This window comes from Rana temporaria, chromosome 1 (genome assembly GCF_905171775.1).
Source record: "Rana temporaria chromosome 1, aRanTem1.1, whole genome shotgun sequence".
NCBI classification, from domain to species: Eukaryota; Metazoa; Chordata; class Amphibia; order Anura; family Ranidae; genus Rana; species Rana temporaria.
The window spans coordinates 98,550,739-98,567,110 of NC_053489.1; the positions used below are offsets into that span (position 1 = coordinate 98,550,739).

Consider the following 16,372-nt stretch of genomic DNA (forward strand, 5'->3'; position numbering starts at 1 on the left):
CTTCTTTTGTTTTTATACGATACATTTCCTTGATTTTATTTAGGGCTCATTTACACTTGCTTCAGCTTCAACACACATTAAGGGCTAGTTTACACTTGTTTCAAAACAAGGCTTCGGACAGGCTTTGTTAAAGCTCTCTGAACGCCAGTCAAAGCTGCTGTCACTAAATAAATAAAATGGTTATCTTACAGTCCTGTTTACACCTTGCTTTTGCTTTGGCATTGCTTTAAAAATTATACCCCATGTAGCTTTAGTGGTGCTTCAAAGCGTCTTCAAAGCTTCCATAGACAATGGCAAAGTTGCTTGAAGCCCCACTGAAGCCTCATCAAAGCCTCACCGAAGCTCCACCAAAGCCTCATCGAAGTCTCAAGCAAAAGCAAGGTGTAAACAGGACTGTAAGCCAACCACTTTATTTAGTGACATGGGCTTTGACTGGCGTTCAGAGCTTTAACAAAGCCTGTCTGAAGCCATGTTTTGAAGCAAGTAAAAACTAGGACTAATGTCGCGTACACACGATCATTTTTCGGCATGAAAAAAAAAACGACGTTTTTAAAAACGTCATTTAAAATGGCCGTGTGTGGGCAAAAACAAAGTTTTAAACCCGCGCATGCCCAGAAGCAAGTTATGAGACGGGAGCGCTCGTTCAGGTAAAACTACTGTTCATAATGGAGTAAGTACATTCATCACGATATAACAGACAAAAAAGCGCAAATCGTCTTTTACTAACAAGGAATCAGCTAAAAGCAGCCCAAAGGCGAATGGAACTTCCCCTTTAGAGTGCTGTTGTACGCGCTTTGTTCATCATTTTCAAAAACGATGGTGTGTGGGCAACGTCGTTTTTAATGATGAAGTTGGAAAAACGTTGTTTTTTGGACATGCTGAAAAACAACGGTTTTTTTTCATGCCGAAAAATGATCGTGTGTACGCGGCATTAGAGTCATAGCCTCTTATCTCAAAGCAGAAGAATAAAGATACATTTATTAACAACACGTTCAAACGTCAGTCTAATCCTCACTATTCTAGACAAAAGAAGGAAATGTTAGAATACCACTTTCCATGGACCTCCAAAATCGTTGTTATTCTGGGACCCCCACATGGGTTGTTTCACTTTAAGAACATTCCGAGTAAGAAACTACCCTGGAAGCCCATAAATACATTCATTGGAATCCCGGCTAGCAGGTTGCACAGCTAATTCTATTTACTTCCTGCCCTTATATAGTGGCAACATATTTGGCAACACATAGATCATTTCACTTGAGTCACCGTTTACCACCTACTGTCCTCCAATGCCTTTCACAGACTCATGGCAAACAGAAAATTCACCTGCGCTCTGGTATCTCCTGCTATAGGGTAACACAGTCCAATTACAGGGTATATTCAACGGTCTTGCAGCCCTCCTCAGAATCAGAATCATGGGAATTCATACGGCTAAAAAAGAGAAAAGAAAGGAGGGCGCACCGACCTAGTGTGATACCGTATAAAAGGGTTTTATTAAATGTATTAAAACAATAGTTATACTCACAAGATGAGTTGTATAACACGCATTGCGCAACTACAGACCACCAAGGCTCTGAGGAAAGGGATACACCCCTGAAACGCGTCAGCCATACCACCGGTCAGATACCACTTGATCCGTGTTGTCACCGTGTTCTTCTGGTGTTGCTGTGTACTAGCTGTACTATCTTTTAAAGCGTGTTATACAACTCATTTTGTGAGTATAACTATTGTTTTAATACATTTAACAAAACCCTTTTATACAGTATCACACTAGGTCGGTGCGCCCTCCTTTCTTTTCTCTTTCACAGACTCATACCACTAACAAACTTCTACCTACACTAGAGGAATTTGGGAGCAATGCAATTACCATAACAGATTGTGAGAGTAAAACCGGTCACCTTGTGGAACCCCTAGCAAACATGGGGAGAACCTTCAAACTTCATACAAGGCATCTCAGGTTGAATAAAACCCAGTACTTTACAGAGCAGTACTTCCCGACTGTACTGCTCAGGGGCTGCTAACACTTGCTTAAGTCCACTTTCACACTGGGGCCGTGGCCGCAGAAAATTGCTGCTCATTTTAGCAGTGATTTACCGCTGTGTAAGCGGCACTTTTCGGCCGCTAGCGGAGCGCTTTTAACCCCAAAGAAGGGGTTAAAAACTCCCACGTTGCAGAGCTTCGGAAACGCAGCCCATTCAGTCCAATGGGCATGGCGTTTTGGGAGCGCTGAATACAGCGGCCAACGAACAGGAAACTACGTGATCTTTTAGCTCTTTAGCGCCACCCTTTGGGCAACTTCTGCTAATGTTGTGTTATGGTGAGCATTGCTTCTGAGCATGTGTGTTTGTACTTTGGAGTGTACACACAATCGGAAAATTTTAAAGCATGGAAAAATCCGACAACAATTGTCTAATGGAGCATACAAATAGTTGGATTTTCCGACAACAGCCTGTCATCACACAATTCCCGTCGGATAATCCGATCGTGTGTATGAGGCTTTGGGGTTCTCTTCACTTAATCACTCTGGAGTTTATACACAGATATTGATGATTACTACACATTGGGAAGCTCACACATACTTACTTGGGAGTATCACAAGTTTAGTGTGATCATTTTTGTGTTCTGTTATGTAAAGTGTACCGTAAATTTTGTGGCCGGTTGTTTCCACGATGTGTGGCTTGTTATTCTATGTAATGTATAAAACGCAATAAAAAAATAATTTACAAAAAAAAAAAAAAGGGATACAGACCCTGCAATCACAGAGCAGGACTGAGAAGGAGGCAGCAAATGAAAATAGGATTTGCATCTCATGCCACCCCTTTGAATAAATGCGTCAGGAAACCCCATTATGGTAGGGATAGCTTAATCAATGAGCACAGGAATTGAGAAGTAATGTTCCATATCAACCCCCTTCAAAGAGAAGTATGTGATTTGCTTTTTTTTAAATCATACTTACCTAGCTGAATGCAGCATCGGTCAATACTTCATCTGTCCCCCCGGCTCTAACACTGAGAACAGAGTGATCAAACACCGCCGATCCCTCGGTTCTCACAGCTCCGTGAGCAGAGAGCTGGTGACTGTCAGTCACTGTCTCTCTGCTCTGACCCCACCCTTCCTCTCCCCTGCACTCACTGAAGCGCTGGGCTGTGGAGGAGGTGGGAGCGGTCAGCTCAGGCTCTCAGCGGCTTGCTGAAAGGCAGAGCTGGGTGCCGGTACAGGCATGTGTGCAGATCCTGACCACATGGTCCCGATCCTTCCCAAGCCTGGACCGCATCTGTGACGTCAGCTGACAGCGGGATTCAGCCGTCATCTACTGAAAATGGATCACAGGAGTGCAAAACAAACTACACTCTAGAAGTACAGCCAAACTAGCTTTGGCTGTACTTCTCCTTTAAGATAAGCATAGCTTCATCATTGAGCGCAGTACCTGGGAAGTAATGTTCTCTAGCTTTATCATTGAGAAGAGGAATTGAGTAGTAATGTTCCATACCAACCCCTCTGTGGTAGGGATAGCTTCTTCACTGAGAATTGGGAATTAATATTCCATATAAATCCCCATACGGTAAGGATAACTTTATCATTGAGCACAGGGATTGGGAAATAATGTTCCATATTAGAAGTAGGCCTTTAGAATGTAAGCTCTACGAGTCGGGCCTTCCTGTCTCTTCCGTATTGAACTGTACTGTAATTGTGCTGTCCCCCCTCTACATTGTAAAGCTCTGCGCAAACTGTTGGCGCTGTATAAATTGTTTATAATAATAATAATCTTCAATTCCGCGTTCATATCTTGCAGAGACCAGCTCTGAAGTGGATTCTAAAATCTACACAGAACATTGGCATAATGCCATCCCATAGAGGGCATCCAGAGTACGCGTGGGCTATAGATACATTTTGTACATTATACTGTTTATAACACAGGAAATAATGATATAAACTCCGAGCCACAACTACGTATATAGAAGATAAGTGAGTACAGAAGGATACAATACAATACGTGGTTTGTGGTTTTCATTTTTCATTAATAGTCATAACATATAGAAGAATTTGCGTTAACTATTCCTCGTCACATAGCTCACATTACATTGCCTCGCTAAATACATTTCACACAATAATATTTAGAAAAGGTGACAGTGAAACATGTAACTTTACTAAGAGACACTCATACTGTACACAACACGTGATATATTTTCTATATATTTATAGAGAAAAAGTCCTTCATGGAAAGTTTTGAAGAAAGAACATGAGGTTCATGAGGTAAACTTTGATTCATATACAGTCAGAGCAGTTATATAAACTCAGTTTTCCGTGTAGCTATGTTAAACATTAGTTGAAAGATGTCATATCTATTTGTAATTACTGAGATTTTCTACTGTTGTCAATATAAAAATCTTAGGTTCCTGAGCTTCTTGCTTGGGACACAACGCTGGTAGGAGGGGCTCCCATTTATTTGTATACGGCGATTGGCTGCACAGAGATGACATAATCAGGAGCCTATCCTACCAGTTCCCAATCACCAGTAGTTGACCATGAGATATCGGTGACAGGTCGGCTAAAGTTATGGGGCACCAATTGAGTGCGCTTCAGAAGATGACAGTGACACACATACACTAATTTAAGTATTGGGACACCTGCCTTTACACGCACATGAACTTTAACCACTTGCCGACCAGCCGCCGTCGTTTTACGGCGGCAGGTCGGCTCCCCTGCATGAGAGCACGTAATATAACGGCGGCTCTCGTGCAGGCCACTAGGGGCGCGTCCCCGACTCCCGTGCCCGGCGGGCGCGATCACCGCCGGGCACACGCGATCGCTCGTTACAGAGCGGGGACTGGGAGCTTTGTGTGTAAACACACAGCTCCCGATCCTGTCAGGGAGAGAAATGCTGATCTTCTGTTCATACAATGTATAAACAGAAGATCAGTCATTTCCCCTAGTGAGGCCACCCCCCCTACAGTTAGAACACACCCAGGGAACATACTTAACCCCTTCCCCGCCCCCTAGTGTTAACCCATTCACTGCCAGTCGCATTTTTATAGTAATCCAATGCATTTTTATAGCACTGATTGCTAGAAAAATGCCAATGGTCCCAAAAATTTGTCCGAAGTGTCCGCCATAATGTCGCAGTACCGGAAAAAATCGATGATCGCCGCCATTACTAGTAAAAAAAAATATTTATAAAAATGCCATAAAAATACCCCCTATTTTGTAAACGCTATAACTTTTGCGCAAACCAATCAATAAACACTTATGATTGAGGGAAAAAAACGTTTTTTATATATTTTTGGGGGATATTTATTATAGCAAAAAGTAAAAAATATTCATTTTTTTCAAAATTGTCGCTCTATTTTTGTTTATAGCGCAAAAACTAAAAACCGCAAAGGTGATCAAATACCACCAAAAGAAAGCTCTATTTGTGGGGGAAAAGGGACGCCAATTTTGTTTGGGAGCCACGTCGCACGACCACGCAATTGTCAGTTAAAGCGACGCAGTGCCGAATCGCAAAAAGTGCTCTGGTCTTTGACCAGCAATATGGTCCGGGGGTTAATGGTACCTCAGTCTTAGTCCGTAGGGTTCAATATTGACTTGGGCCACCCTATGCAACTATAACAGCTTCAACTCTCCTGGGAAGGCTGTCCACAAGGTTTAGGAGTGTGTCTATCAACTCTTCTGGGAAGGCTGTCCACAAGGTTTAGGAGTGTGTCTATCAACTCTTCTGGGAAGGCTGTCCACAAGGTTTAGGAGTGTGTCTATGGAAATGTTTGACCATTCTTCCAGAGGTCAGGCACTGATGTTGGAGAGAAGGTCTGGCTTGCAGTCTCCACTCTAATTCATCCCAAAGGTGTTCTATCGGGTTGAGGTCAGTCACTGGTGGAGGGAGAATTATGGTGCTTTTCAGGGGTTGGACTTGGCCCCTTAGTTCCAGTGAAGGGAAGTCTTAAGGCGTCAGAATACCAAGACATTTTGAATAGTTTCATGCTCCCAACTTTGTGGGAACAGTTTGGGGTTGGCCCTTCCTGTCCCAACATGACTGAGCACCAGAGCACAAACAAGGTCCATAAAGACATGGATGAGCGAGTTTGGGGTGGAGGAGTCCTGACCTCAACCCGATAGAATACCTTTGGGATGAATTAGAGTGGAGACTGCAAGCCAGACCTTCTCTCCAACATCAGTGTGTGACCAATGCGCTTCGGGAAGAATGCTCAGCCTTCCCAGAAGAGTTAAAGTTGTTATAGCTGCAAAGGGTGGGCAAACTTAGTATTGAACCCTACGGACTAAGACTGGAATGCCAATTAAGTTCATGTGCGTCTAAAAAGAAGGTGTCACAATACTTTTAATAATATAGTGTATGTGGTGGCTGCGCATTATGGCCCATCAGCTGTGTTGCTACATATATGCATAAGGCTGTTGTAAAGGGTTTAAAGTACCTGATGGCTTTAATATTGGACTTAATGGTTCCTGGATTCTACATCCACTCCTTTACTAGCCTAAATATTTAAATATATTGTAATAACTTTAATAATGTAATCTTTGCAAGTTATACCAACAACATAAAAACAGAACAATTTGCCAGCTCTTACATTACCAGTGATAGCATTTACAACGTGACAATGCGCTAGATTCCCAACCACTGATTCCACCACCACCAACCCTGTCGCCCCAGTCACCTTCCTTACTCTGGAAGCTTTTTTTCTAACAAAGTGCATTTACCCATTTTAACACTAATTTGGTGTCACTGCTAATCTTACAGAAAGTACTGCAATAAAGCTGAATATTTAGAAAAAGAAATTGCTTTTAATTAAGCAACATTCTAACACAACAATTTATTAATCTCTTATCAAGCAAGTTCTATGTAATGGTATTCAGAAAATGGCCCAAGGTACACGCAGCCACCCACTATTATCTGTGTCCCTTATGGTCATGGTATAGAGCAGGGATATGCAATAAGTCCCATGAGGCATAGCAAGACTCTGACAGCCACAAGCATGACACCCAGAGACAGAGGCATGATGGGACTTGTAGTTTTTCAACAGCTGGAGGTCCGCTAATTGCATATCCCAGGTATAGAAGAACAATTTGCCTAAAAAATGTTGTCTTCCACCACTGTTCTCCAACATATCAAAAGGAAATATCATGAAGTATTTCTACTTCAGTATACAGTAAAACCTTGGATTGCAAGCATAATTCGCTCCGGAAACATGATTGTAATCCAAAGCACTTGTATATCAAAGCGAATTTCCCCATAACAAATAATGGAAACTCAAATAATTCGTTCCACAACAAGTTATTAATAAGTCATTCAGTTTATAGTCCACATAAAAAGAGTATAGCAATGTGATAAGTTGTGTAACCATAAAATGAACAGCCACAAATGACAGCCTCCACAAGGGGATTAGAAGTAAAATCCAGCAGGAGCTACAGAGTATAAAAGAGAAGAGAGACGCCTCTAAGTGTAGCAATATGTTGCTAAATGTTGTACCTTCATTAACCACTTAACGCCCGCCGCACGACTATTTACGTCCGCAAAATGGCACGGACATGCAGATGGGCGTATATATACGTCCTTGCCTTTCCGCGGGTCGGGGGTCCGATCGGGACCCCCCCCCCCGCTGCGTGCGGCTTACCTCGGGTAGCGATCCGGGACGACGGCACGGCTATTCGTTTATAGCCGCTCCGTCGCGTTCGCTCCCCGGAGCTGAAGAACGGGGAGAGCCGTATGTAAACACGGCTTCCCCGCGCTTCACTGTGGCGGTGCATCGATCGTGTCATCCCCTTTATAGGGGAGACACAATCGATGACATCAGACCTACAGCCACACCCCCCTACTGTTGTAAACACACACTAGGTGAAGCCTAACACGTTCAGCGCCCCCTGTGGTTAACTCCCAAACTGCAACTGTCATTTTCACAATAAAGAATGCAATTTAAATGCATTTTTTGCGGTGAAAATGACAATGGTCCCAAAAATGTGTCAAAATTGTCCAAAATGTCCGCCATAATGTCACAGTCACGAAAAAAATCAATGATCGCCACCAATAGTAGTAAAAAAATATTTTTTTATAAAAATGCAATAAAAATATCCCCTGTTTTGTATAACGCTATACATTTTGCACAAACCAATCGATAAATGCTTATTGCGATTTTTTTTACCAAAAATAGGTAGAAGAATACGTATCGTCCTAAACTGAGGAAATTTTTTTATGTTACATATGTTTTTGGGGGATATTTATTACAGCAAAAAGTAAAAAATATTGCATTTTTTTCAAAATTGTCGCTCTATTTTTGTTTATAGCGCAAAAAATAAAAACCGCAGAGGTGATCAAATACCACCAAAAGAAAGCTCTATTTGTGGGGAAAAAAGGACGCCAATTTTGTTTGGGAGCCACGTCGCACGACCGCGCAATTGTCTGTTAAAGCGACGCATTCCCGAATCGCAAAACCTGGCCTGGGCATTTAGCTGCCTAAAGGTCCGGGGCTTAAGTGGTTAAATGTAACCATATTGCTACACTTAGAGGCGCCTCTCTTCTCTTTTATACTCAGTTGTGACATGACACTACTTGTATATCAAGACATTGCTTGTATATCAAGTCAAAATGTATTAAAAAATGTTGCTTGTCTTGCAAAACGCTCTCAAACCAAGGTTTTACTGTATAAGCAAACATCACTCCTAATGGCAATTCAGTCCTATTTTTGCTCCATCAGACACTATTCTGGTTTCCCCATTCTGCTTGATCCATTATCTTTTGGTACTATACTTCCCTACTAGCATAACTTTAAATAGTCTGTAAACTTTAAGGGGGAACTATAGTATTTAAAGGTTTGTAAACATGAGATTAATGTAAATTATTTGATACTAAAAGAGTTTCTATGCATATTTCGTAATACATAGCATACAGTATATAGATGAGACCAGCCATCTTCGTTAACGGTTTGATACACTAAATACGGGTAGCTCTTGGTAACCAAACTAGGACAGGAACTCAGTTTTCTTTGTCCATGTTTTTTAAATTAAAGTGATATGGTAGTGCCCTATTAATTCATATGGTGTGACTTTTACTGCACTTAAAATCACTTCCACACCATTTTGACATGTATCAATGCTCTATATACCATCTTTGCAGAGCCTCTATTTGTGTAAAGAACATGTTAAAGAAGTTCAGTTTCTAGACAGAAAATAAGACACATTCAATAGGTTTATTTCAGGAAAGTATTTCTTTTAAAAGTGAGGTAAGTAGGCTGATAGCTTAGCAGTGCATCTGTGCCCATATTCTCTTCTATCATCATTAGCTAGGAGACTATTCTTACACATACACATAAAGGAATATGGAACCTTCCTAGGGTTGTTGTCCCTTGAAAGACTAGATGTTCAGAAATCTAGAAGCTCCCTTCTGGATATCTTACGCAGGTGTCCCCTAATGCCGCGTACACACGATCGGAATTTCCAACAACAAATGTTCGATGTGAGATTTTGTTCGGATATTCCGACCGTGTGTATTCTCCATCGGACATTTGCTGTTGGAATTTCCCAATCGTGTGTATGCAATTCCGACGAAAATTCACAAAAATCTATGCATGCTCGGAATAAACGAGAAGAGCCGTCTATTGAACTTTCTTGGCTCGTGTTCTTGACGTTCGGAATTCCCGACAACATTTGTGTGTATGCAACACAAGTTTGAGCCAACACTCCGTCTGAAAAAAATCCACGGTTTTGTTGTCGGAATGTCCGATCGTGTGTACGCGGCATAAGAGGCCTGAAGCTAAATCCAGAATACAATGTCCCCTTACACATTCCATCTGGCCTGGGAACACCATGGAATCCCACTGGGAAGCCCTGCGTCTGTAGCCTAACAAAGGTATTCTGGGTTAACCATCTCACCCTGTCACCCACAAACTAGGGTAAGGGGAATGACATATAATGATTGTAATAAGTAACTGTAAAATTATTTTTTTCTGCTTCAAAAATAACTACACCAGCCTTTCTCAACCCTTTTAACAAAGAGGAACCCTTGAAATAATTTTCTGGTCTCAGGGGGCCAGATTCACATACATTTCCGCTACGCAGCGGCGGCGTAACGTAATCCATTTACGTTACACCGCCGCAAGTTTGCAGCGTAAGTGCCTGATTCACAAAGCACTTACCTGTAAACTTGCAGCGGTGTAACGTAAATGCGCTCGGCGCAAGCCCGCCCAATTCAAATGGGGCGGGCACCATTTAAATTAGACGCGTTCCCGCGCTGAGCGTACTGCGCATGCTCCGTCGGGTAAATTACCTGACGTGCATTGCGCTAAATGACGTCGCAAGGACGTCATTGGTTTCGGCGTTAGCGTAAATGGCGTCCAGCGCCATTCACGGACGACTTACGCAAACGACGTGATGTTTTAAATTTCGACGCGGGAACGACGGCCATACTTAACATGGCTTAGGACACCTAGGGCTCAGCCCTAATTTTACGACGGGTATCTCGACGGAAACGACGGAAAGTTAGAGCGACGGGTAACGCGGGCGTTCGGGGATCGCCGTAACTAGTCATTTGCATACAGTATTCTACGCCGACTCCAATGGCCTCGCCACCTAGCGGCCGGCATAGAATTGCATCCTAAGATCCGACAGTGTAAGTCAATTACACCTGTCGGATCTTAGGGCTAGCTATGCGTAACTGATTCTATGAATCAGCCGCATAGTTAGGACGGGCGGATCACAGAGATACGACGGCGTATCAGGAGATACGCCGTTGTATCTCTTTTGTGAATCTGGCCCTTGGAACCTGTTAATAATGACTATATCTGCAGCTCACAGTACATTAGCATGATGGTGAGAGGGAACAATGCTCCTTACATTTGGTATCATTGGGAAGCATACCGCTATACAGATAGATAAAAAGTTATTTGCTGTTGGTTGTTACTTATCTGATGCCCCATACACACGATCAAATTTTCCGTCGGAAAAACCTTAGGTGGTTTTTCCTACCGAATTCCGCTCAAGCTTGGCTTGCATACACACGGTCACAGAAAAGTTCTCTGAACTGTCGTCAGTCAAGAACGCGGTGACGTACAACACTATGACGAGCCAAGAAATTTAAAGCGGTGGTTCACCCTCCATAGCAGCATTTTAGCATAAAATGAGGCATAGTAGCGCGAGCTACAGTATGCCTGTCTTGTTTTTATTATCCCCGTGCTCACAGTGCAATCCTACATTGAAGATTCCGTCTCCCCGTGGGGAATGGGCGTTCCTATGCAGACTGAGGATGATTGATGGCCGGCTCTGGCACGTCACGCTCCCCGAAGACAGCCGGAGTAGGTCTCGGCTCTTCACGGCGCCTGCGCACAGACTATGCGCAGGCGCCGTGAAGAGCCAAGCCTATTTTGGCTATTTCCGGAGAAGCGTGACGTGCCAGAGCCGGCCGTCAATCATCCTCCGTCTCCCGTGGGGAGACGGAATCTTCAAAGTAGGATTGCACTGTGAGTACGGGGATAAAAAAATCAAGACAGGCATACTGTAGCTCGCGCTACTATGCCTCATTTTATGCTAGAAGAAAACATTTTTTATTTTTTTTTGTTTATAGGGTGAACCCCTGCTTTAAGTCCAATGCTTCCGAGAATGCGTTGAGTATGTGTCTGAATTTTGCGCGTCGGAACTGCTACAGACGATCGGATTCCGACACCAAAAGTCCTATGGAGCATACACACAGTCGGAATTTCCGTTCAAAAGCTCACATCGGACTTTTGCTGGCGGAATTTCCAAACGTGTGTACGGGGCATGAGAGGTAAAAACTGATCATTGCTCAAGGAACCCGTAGCAATCTCTTTAGGAACCCTAAGGTGCCATGGAACCCTGGTTGAGAAAGGCTGATATACACTGAAAGCACTTTCCTAACAAACTCCAACTGGGTGGTTTTTAAATACATTTTACATTAAATACATTTTTTGTATCCTGATCTTTTGTAATAAACTTATCTACACAGGTGTGTTGATCATGTGAACTGAAAACATCTGATCTGTAAGGACCAGCCCAAGCAACACAGTCACTCGAAACAAGTTATACTGTGCATAAAGGAAAGTGCAAGTCTATAGCTGTTCAGCAAAACCGTGTAAGTAAAGATTTATGTCAGAAGTTTTCGGTAGACGCTATTTTTTGCACTGCTGACGCCCGTCTCATTTTTGCTTGCTGTGCTCATTAAGTGACCACTGCTGGTTACAGGCTCAGATAACTTCTTGCAGCACACCAAACTATACAAGTACTTTTGACATTGGGTGGAGCCATAGTAATAAATCATCGGGTCCAGACAGCAGTTGATACTGCTAATGCAGGAACAGAGGATGTAGGCAAAATACAGAGACTGGTTGGCTCCATGACTGAAGTACAAATAATGGATTAGGAAGATGAGATTGCTGGGCCCAAAGCACATGATGAAAGCACAGAGCACCACAATGGCCAAGACTAAGGCTCGGGTCTTCTTGCACGAGTTCTCAATGCTTTTACTGCTCAAGCTGCGAATGATGCCAATATAACAGATGGTTGTAATGATTAATGGTAACACAAAGAAGACTACGATGAAAGTGGTAAAATAGTAAAGGTAAAATCCCTTGAGGTCCTTCAGGTCTTGTACATCATGGCAGGTGGTGATGCCCAATAAGGCAACATGTTTGGTCTGCTCACTTAGTAAAAGAGGTGCACTGCTGGCAATAGATACAATCCAGATGAAGATACAGACTAGCCAGGCTCTACCCATCGTGCGCCAGGAAAGAGAATGCATTGGATAAACAACCGCTAGGAACCGATCCACACTGATACTTGTCATGAGTAGGATGGAGCAGTACATGTTAAAATAAAATGCTGCAGTGACAAACTGACACATGGCGGGTCCAAAGTGCCAATCATTTCCAGCAAATCGGTAAGCAATGTTGAAGGGAAGAACAATGACGAAGAGGACGTCAGCCATGGCCAGGTTCAGCATATAGACAATGGCTGGCTTTCGGACCTTCATTTTAAATAAGAATATGATGACAGCCATGACATTGAGAGGAAGCGCCACAATGAATACCAAGGTGTACACCGACGGTACAAATCTGGTCAACAGTGGGCTAGTCAGATACAGATGAACCTGCTTTGTAATGTTTGTTACTTCCTTTAAGATACTCCGGGTGCGAGGCTGTGTGGGCTCCATTCCTGATTCTTCTCCAGATCCATCTATGGCCTCATCTGGAAAATCGTCAATGTTATCTATTGCATCGTCTGGAAATTCTTCAAATTCATCAACAGAATGTTCAGAAATGTAAAAGGTTCTTGGATCGACACTGTTATTACCTGAAATGAAATAAGGATACGTTAATATGAATTGAAAATAACGGGATCCATTCCAATCATGGAAGGATATTACATTTAAAAAATATATAATAATAATTAGCTACAGTGTGAGTATAGTCAGTTTCTTTTTTTTAATTTTAGTTGTGGTAGAAGAAGGAAGGCCCAAATCCGCTGTCAGTTTATTTTTTGCTATTTGTGTCTCACTGGGGGAAATCTCTTTCTTTCCTATCCTAGAGAAGCAACAGGAATGCGATGAAATCTCACCAAGCGTCTTAGGCCCCTTTCACACGAGGAGGGCTCCGCTGGAGTCGGGGGGAATCTGTCCGCTGATCCTGGCTGGGCAGGTGGAAGACTGATGCATGTCCGCTCACGCAGAGCGGACACAGACTCTATATGCGATTGGATGTAAACGGACTTGCCAGATAAATGGGGAACTGACCCATGTCTGTTTTTAGCAGACAGGATCAGAAGTCGGCGGATGTCCATTGACACCTGCTGCACCATAGAGGGCAAATGGATGGTCCGATAGGGTCTGCCTGATAGGCAGGAAAAACTGACAGGCAAGAAACTATCGGTCCACCGCGTGAAAGGGCCCTATAACACTTGTCATGACACTAAAAAGTTCACCAGTGTTCCACTGACAACTCAATATTTTGGATTTCTCCTCACTTTCCATCTTGACAGAGGTCACTAGGACAATAAGAGTAAACAGGACTAATAAAGATGAATCTGTACAGGATTAAGTATGAAAGCAGAAATTGCCCGACAAAATTTGGTCCAGCTGGGTTGATGCCTCCGGTTAGATCCCCCCCTGGTGTGTGTTGGGAGGTGGGTGGTTCTGGGGACAGGCCTGGGTCCCTCCCCTCCCTCTTGTCCTCTTCCCCCCTTTCCTCTCCCTCCCCGCATTGAACTAGTGTTTTTCCCTCTTACCTCGATCCCCCCCCCCCCCCAACGATGTGTGGTCACTATCCTGATCAGCCCCCCCCCCGGGGGATGAGGGCTCATATGATTATAGGACGCTATTTGTGTTAACCTGACAACCTGATCCTCCGGTCTTATTCCCTCACTGGTTTTGGTTCTGCTCACCTATCCATCTTATTTTGTCCCCTCTTACTGTTAATGCTTTAGTTCCCCTCATTGACTTGCGATTGTAACCTGTGATTGAGTGTAAACATTATGCCTTTTGACTGTCATTGCTTTATAACTTGTCATTTTGTTAATAAAAATAAAACTTTACTATTAAAAAAAACACAGAGATCCACGTCCTGTCAGGGAGAGGAGACCGATGCTGTGTCTCTTGTACATAGGGACACAGATCGGTCACCTCCCCCAGTCACCCCCCTCCCCCTACAGTTAGAACACTCACTAGGCTACATATTTAACCCCTTCCCCGCCCCCTAGTGGTTAACCCCTTCCCTGACAGTCACAATTATACAGTAATCAATGCATATTTATAGCACTGTTCACTGTATAAATGTGAATGGTCCCAAAAATGTGTCAAAAGTATCCGCTATAATGTCGCAGTCCCAATAAAAATCGCAGATCGTCGCCATTCCTAGTAAAAAAAAAAATCATAATTATGTCCCCTATTTTGTAGGCGCTATAACTTTTGCGCAAACTGGTCGCTTATTGCGATTTTGTTTTTTTTTTACCAAAAATATGTAGAAGAATACGTATCGGCCTAAACTGAATTATTATTTTTTTTTTTTAATTTACATTTTTTTTAAAATAGGTTACGTAACCTACGCCTAGTCATATTCACGTCCTACGTAAACGTCGTAAAATACGTTGGCTTGTGTTCCCTGGTGCAGCCCTTTGCATGGATGCTGTTGAGTTACACCTCCTTTATGGGGCATAACTTTACGCCGGACATATGACTTTACGCGCACTGCGTCGGACGGACGTACGTTCGTGAATCGGCGTATCTCCCTCATTTGCATATGTGAATAGAAAATCAATGGGAGTGCCAAATAAATCCAGCGTAAATATGCGCCCACTCTACGCCGGGGTAGGCAAGTTACGTTGGTCAGATGAAGCCTATTTTCAGGCATATGTTAGTTTTGTGGGCACGGCGCACAGATACGACGGCGCATATTTGCACTTACGCGGCGTATCTCGAGATACGTCGGCGCAAGTGCTTTGTGAATCCGGGCCATTGTGTTTTTTTTCAAAATTTACACTCTTTTATTGTTTATAGCACAAAAAATAAAAACCGCAGAGGCGATCAAATACCACCAAAAGAAAGCTCTATTTGTGGGGAAAAAAGGACGTCAATTTTGTTTGAGAGCCACGTCGCACGACCGCGCAATTGTCTGTGAAAGCGACGCAGTGCCGGAAGCTGACATTTCGCCTGGGCAGGAAGGAGGTATATGTGCCCAGTAAGCAAGTGGTTAAGAAAGCTTTGCCGTATCTGTAAAATTCAGATATCATACAATACATCTACTGTAGAGAACTTGTGCAACCTGATAGGAAGCAGTTAAACGAATAAGGAAGTAATGAAAATAAATTCACTTTCACGATACAATCAGATTACTGTACATACCATGCAAGGAATGTTTGGGTTGTTGAACCTTTACATGACTGACAAACATTACTGATGTATAATACTTCCTGTATATCCTACGGGGCTTACAACTGCTCTTTCCATAAATGTACCACTTTTCTATGTAAATACATGAGTGTCTGCCAGTTCTTCAAATAGACCAACATACTGAATCACACGTCATTGTATTTACAAAAATTACCTGCAGGGCCCCGCAAAATGAGATCTGAACTCTAGACAAACAGCTAAGCACACGGATGAAATACATCTATTTATATTGGACAATCTAATTGTCTGCCATGAACTACATCTAAAAGGCATGCAGACATGACAACTTCCCTCATTAGAACACAGAGTGCAGCAGGGGATTATAATGAACCAGACCCTCTTATTTGACCCTCATCATTGTGGGGCATTAGTTCTGGGCCACATATGAAAGCCAGAAGCTTTGACGTGAGTGAAAAGCACTGTACAGATAGGGAGGCAAACACCACAATATAATAATTTTAAAGCAGGGAGGTCGGAAGGCTG

At 43.0% G+C, this 16,372-nt stretch overlaps 1 protein-coding gene across 1 annotated transcript in view; it reads right to left on the reverse strand.

Annotated features, from left to right (window-relative positions):
* Positions 1 to 11,711: 11,711 nt before the first annotated feature.
* The window catches only part of LOC120929545 (proteinase-activated receptor 1-like), a 34,937-nt gene continuing 30,276 nt past the window's right edge, over positions 11,712 to 16,372 (reverse strand). The window contains exon 2 of the mRNA XM_040341124.1: positions 11,712 to 13,299. Within this exon, the coding sequence (XP_040197058.1) occupies positions 12,095 to 13,299 (1,205 nt within the window). The 3' untranslated portion in view covers positions 11,712 to 12,094. The remainder of the gene's footprint in view (positions 13,300 to 16,372) is intronic.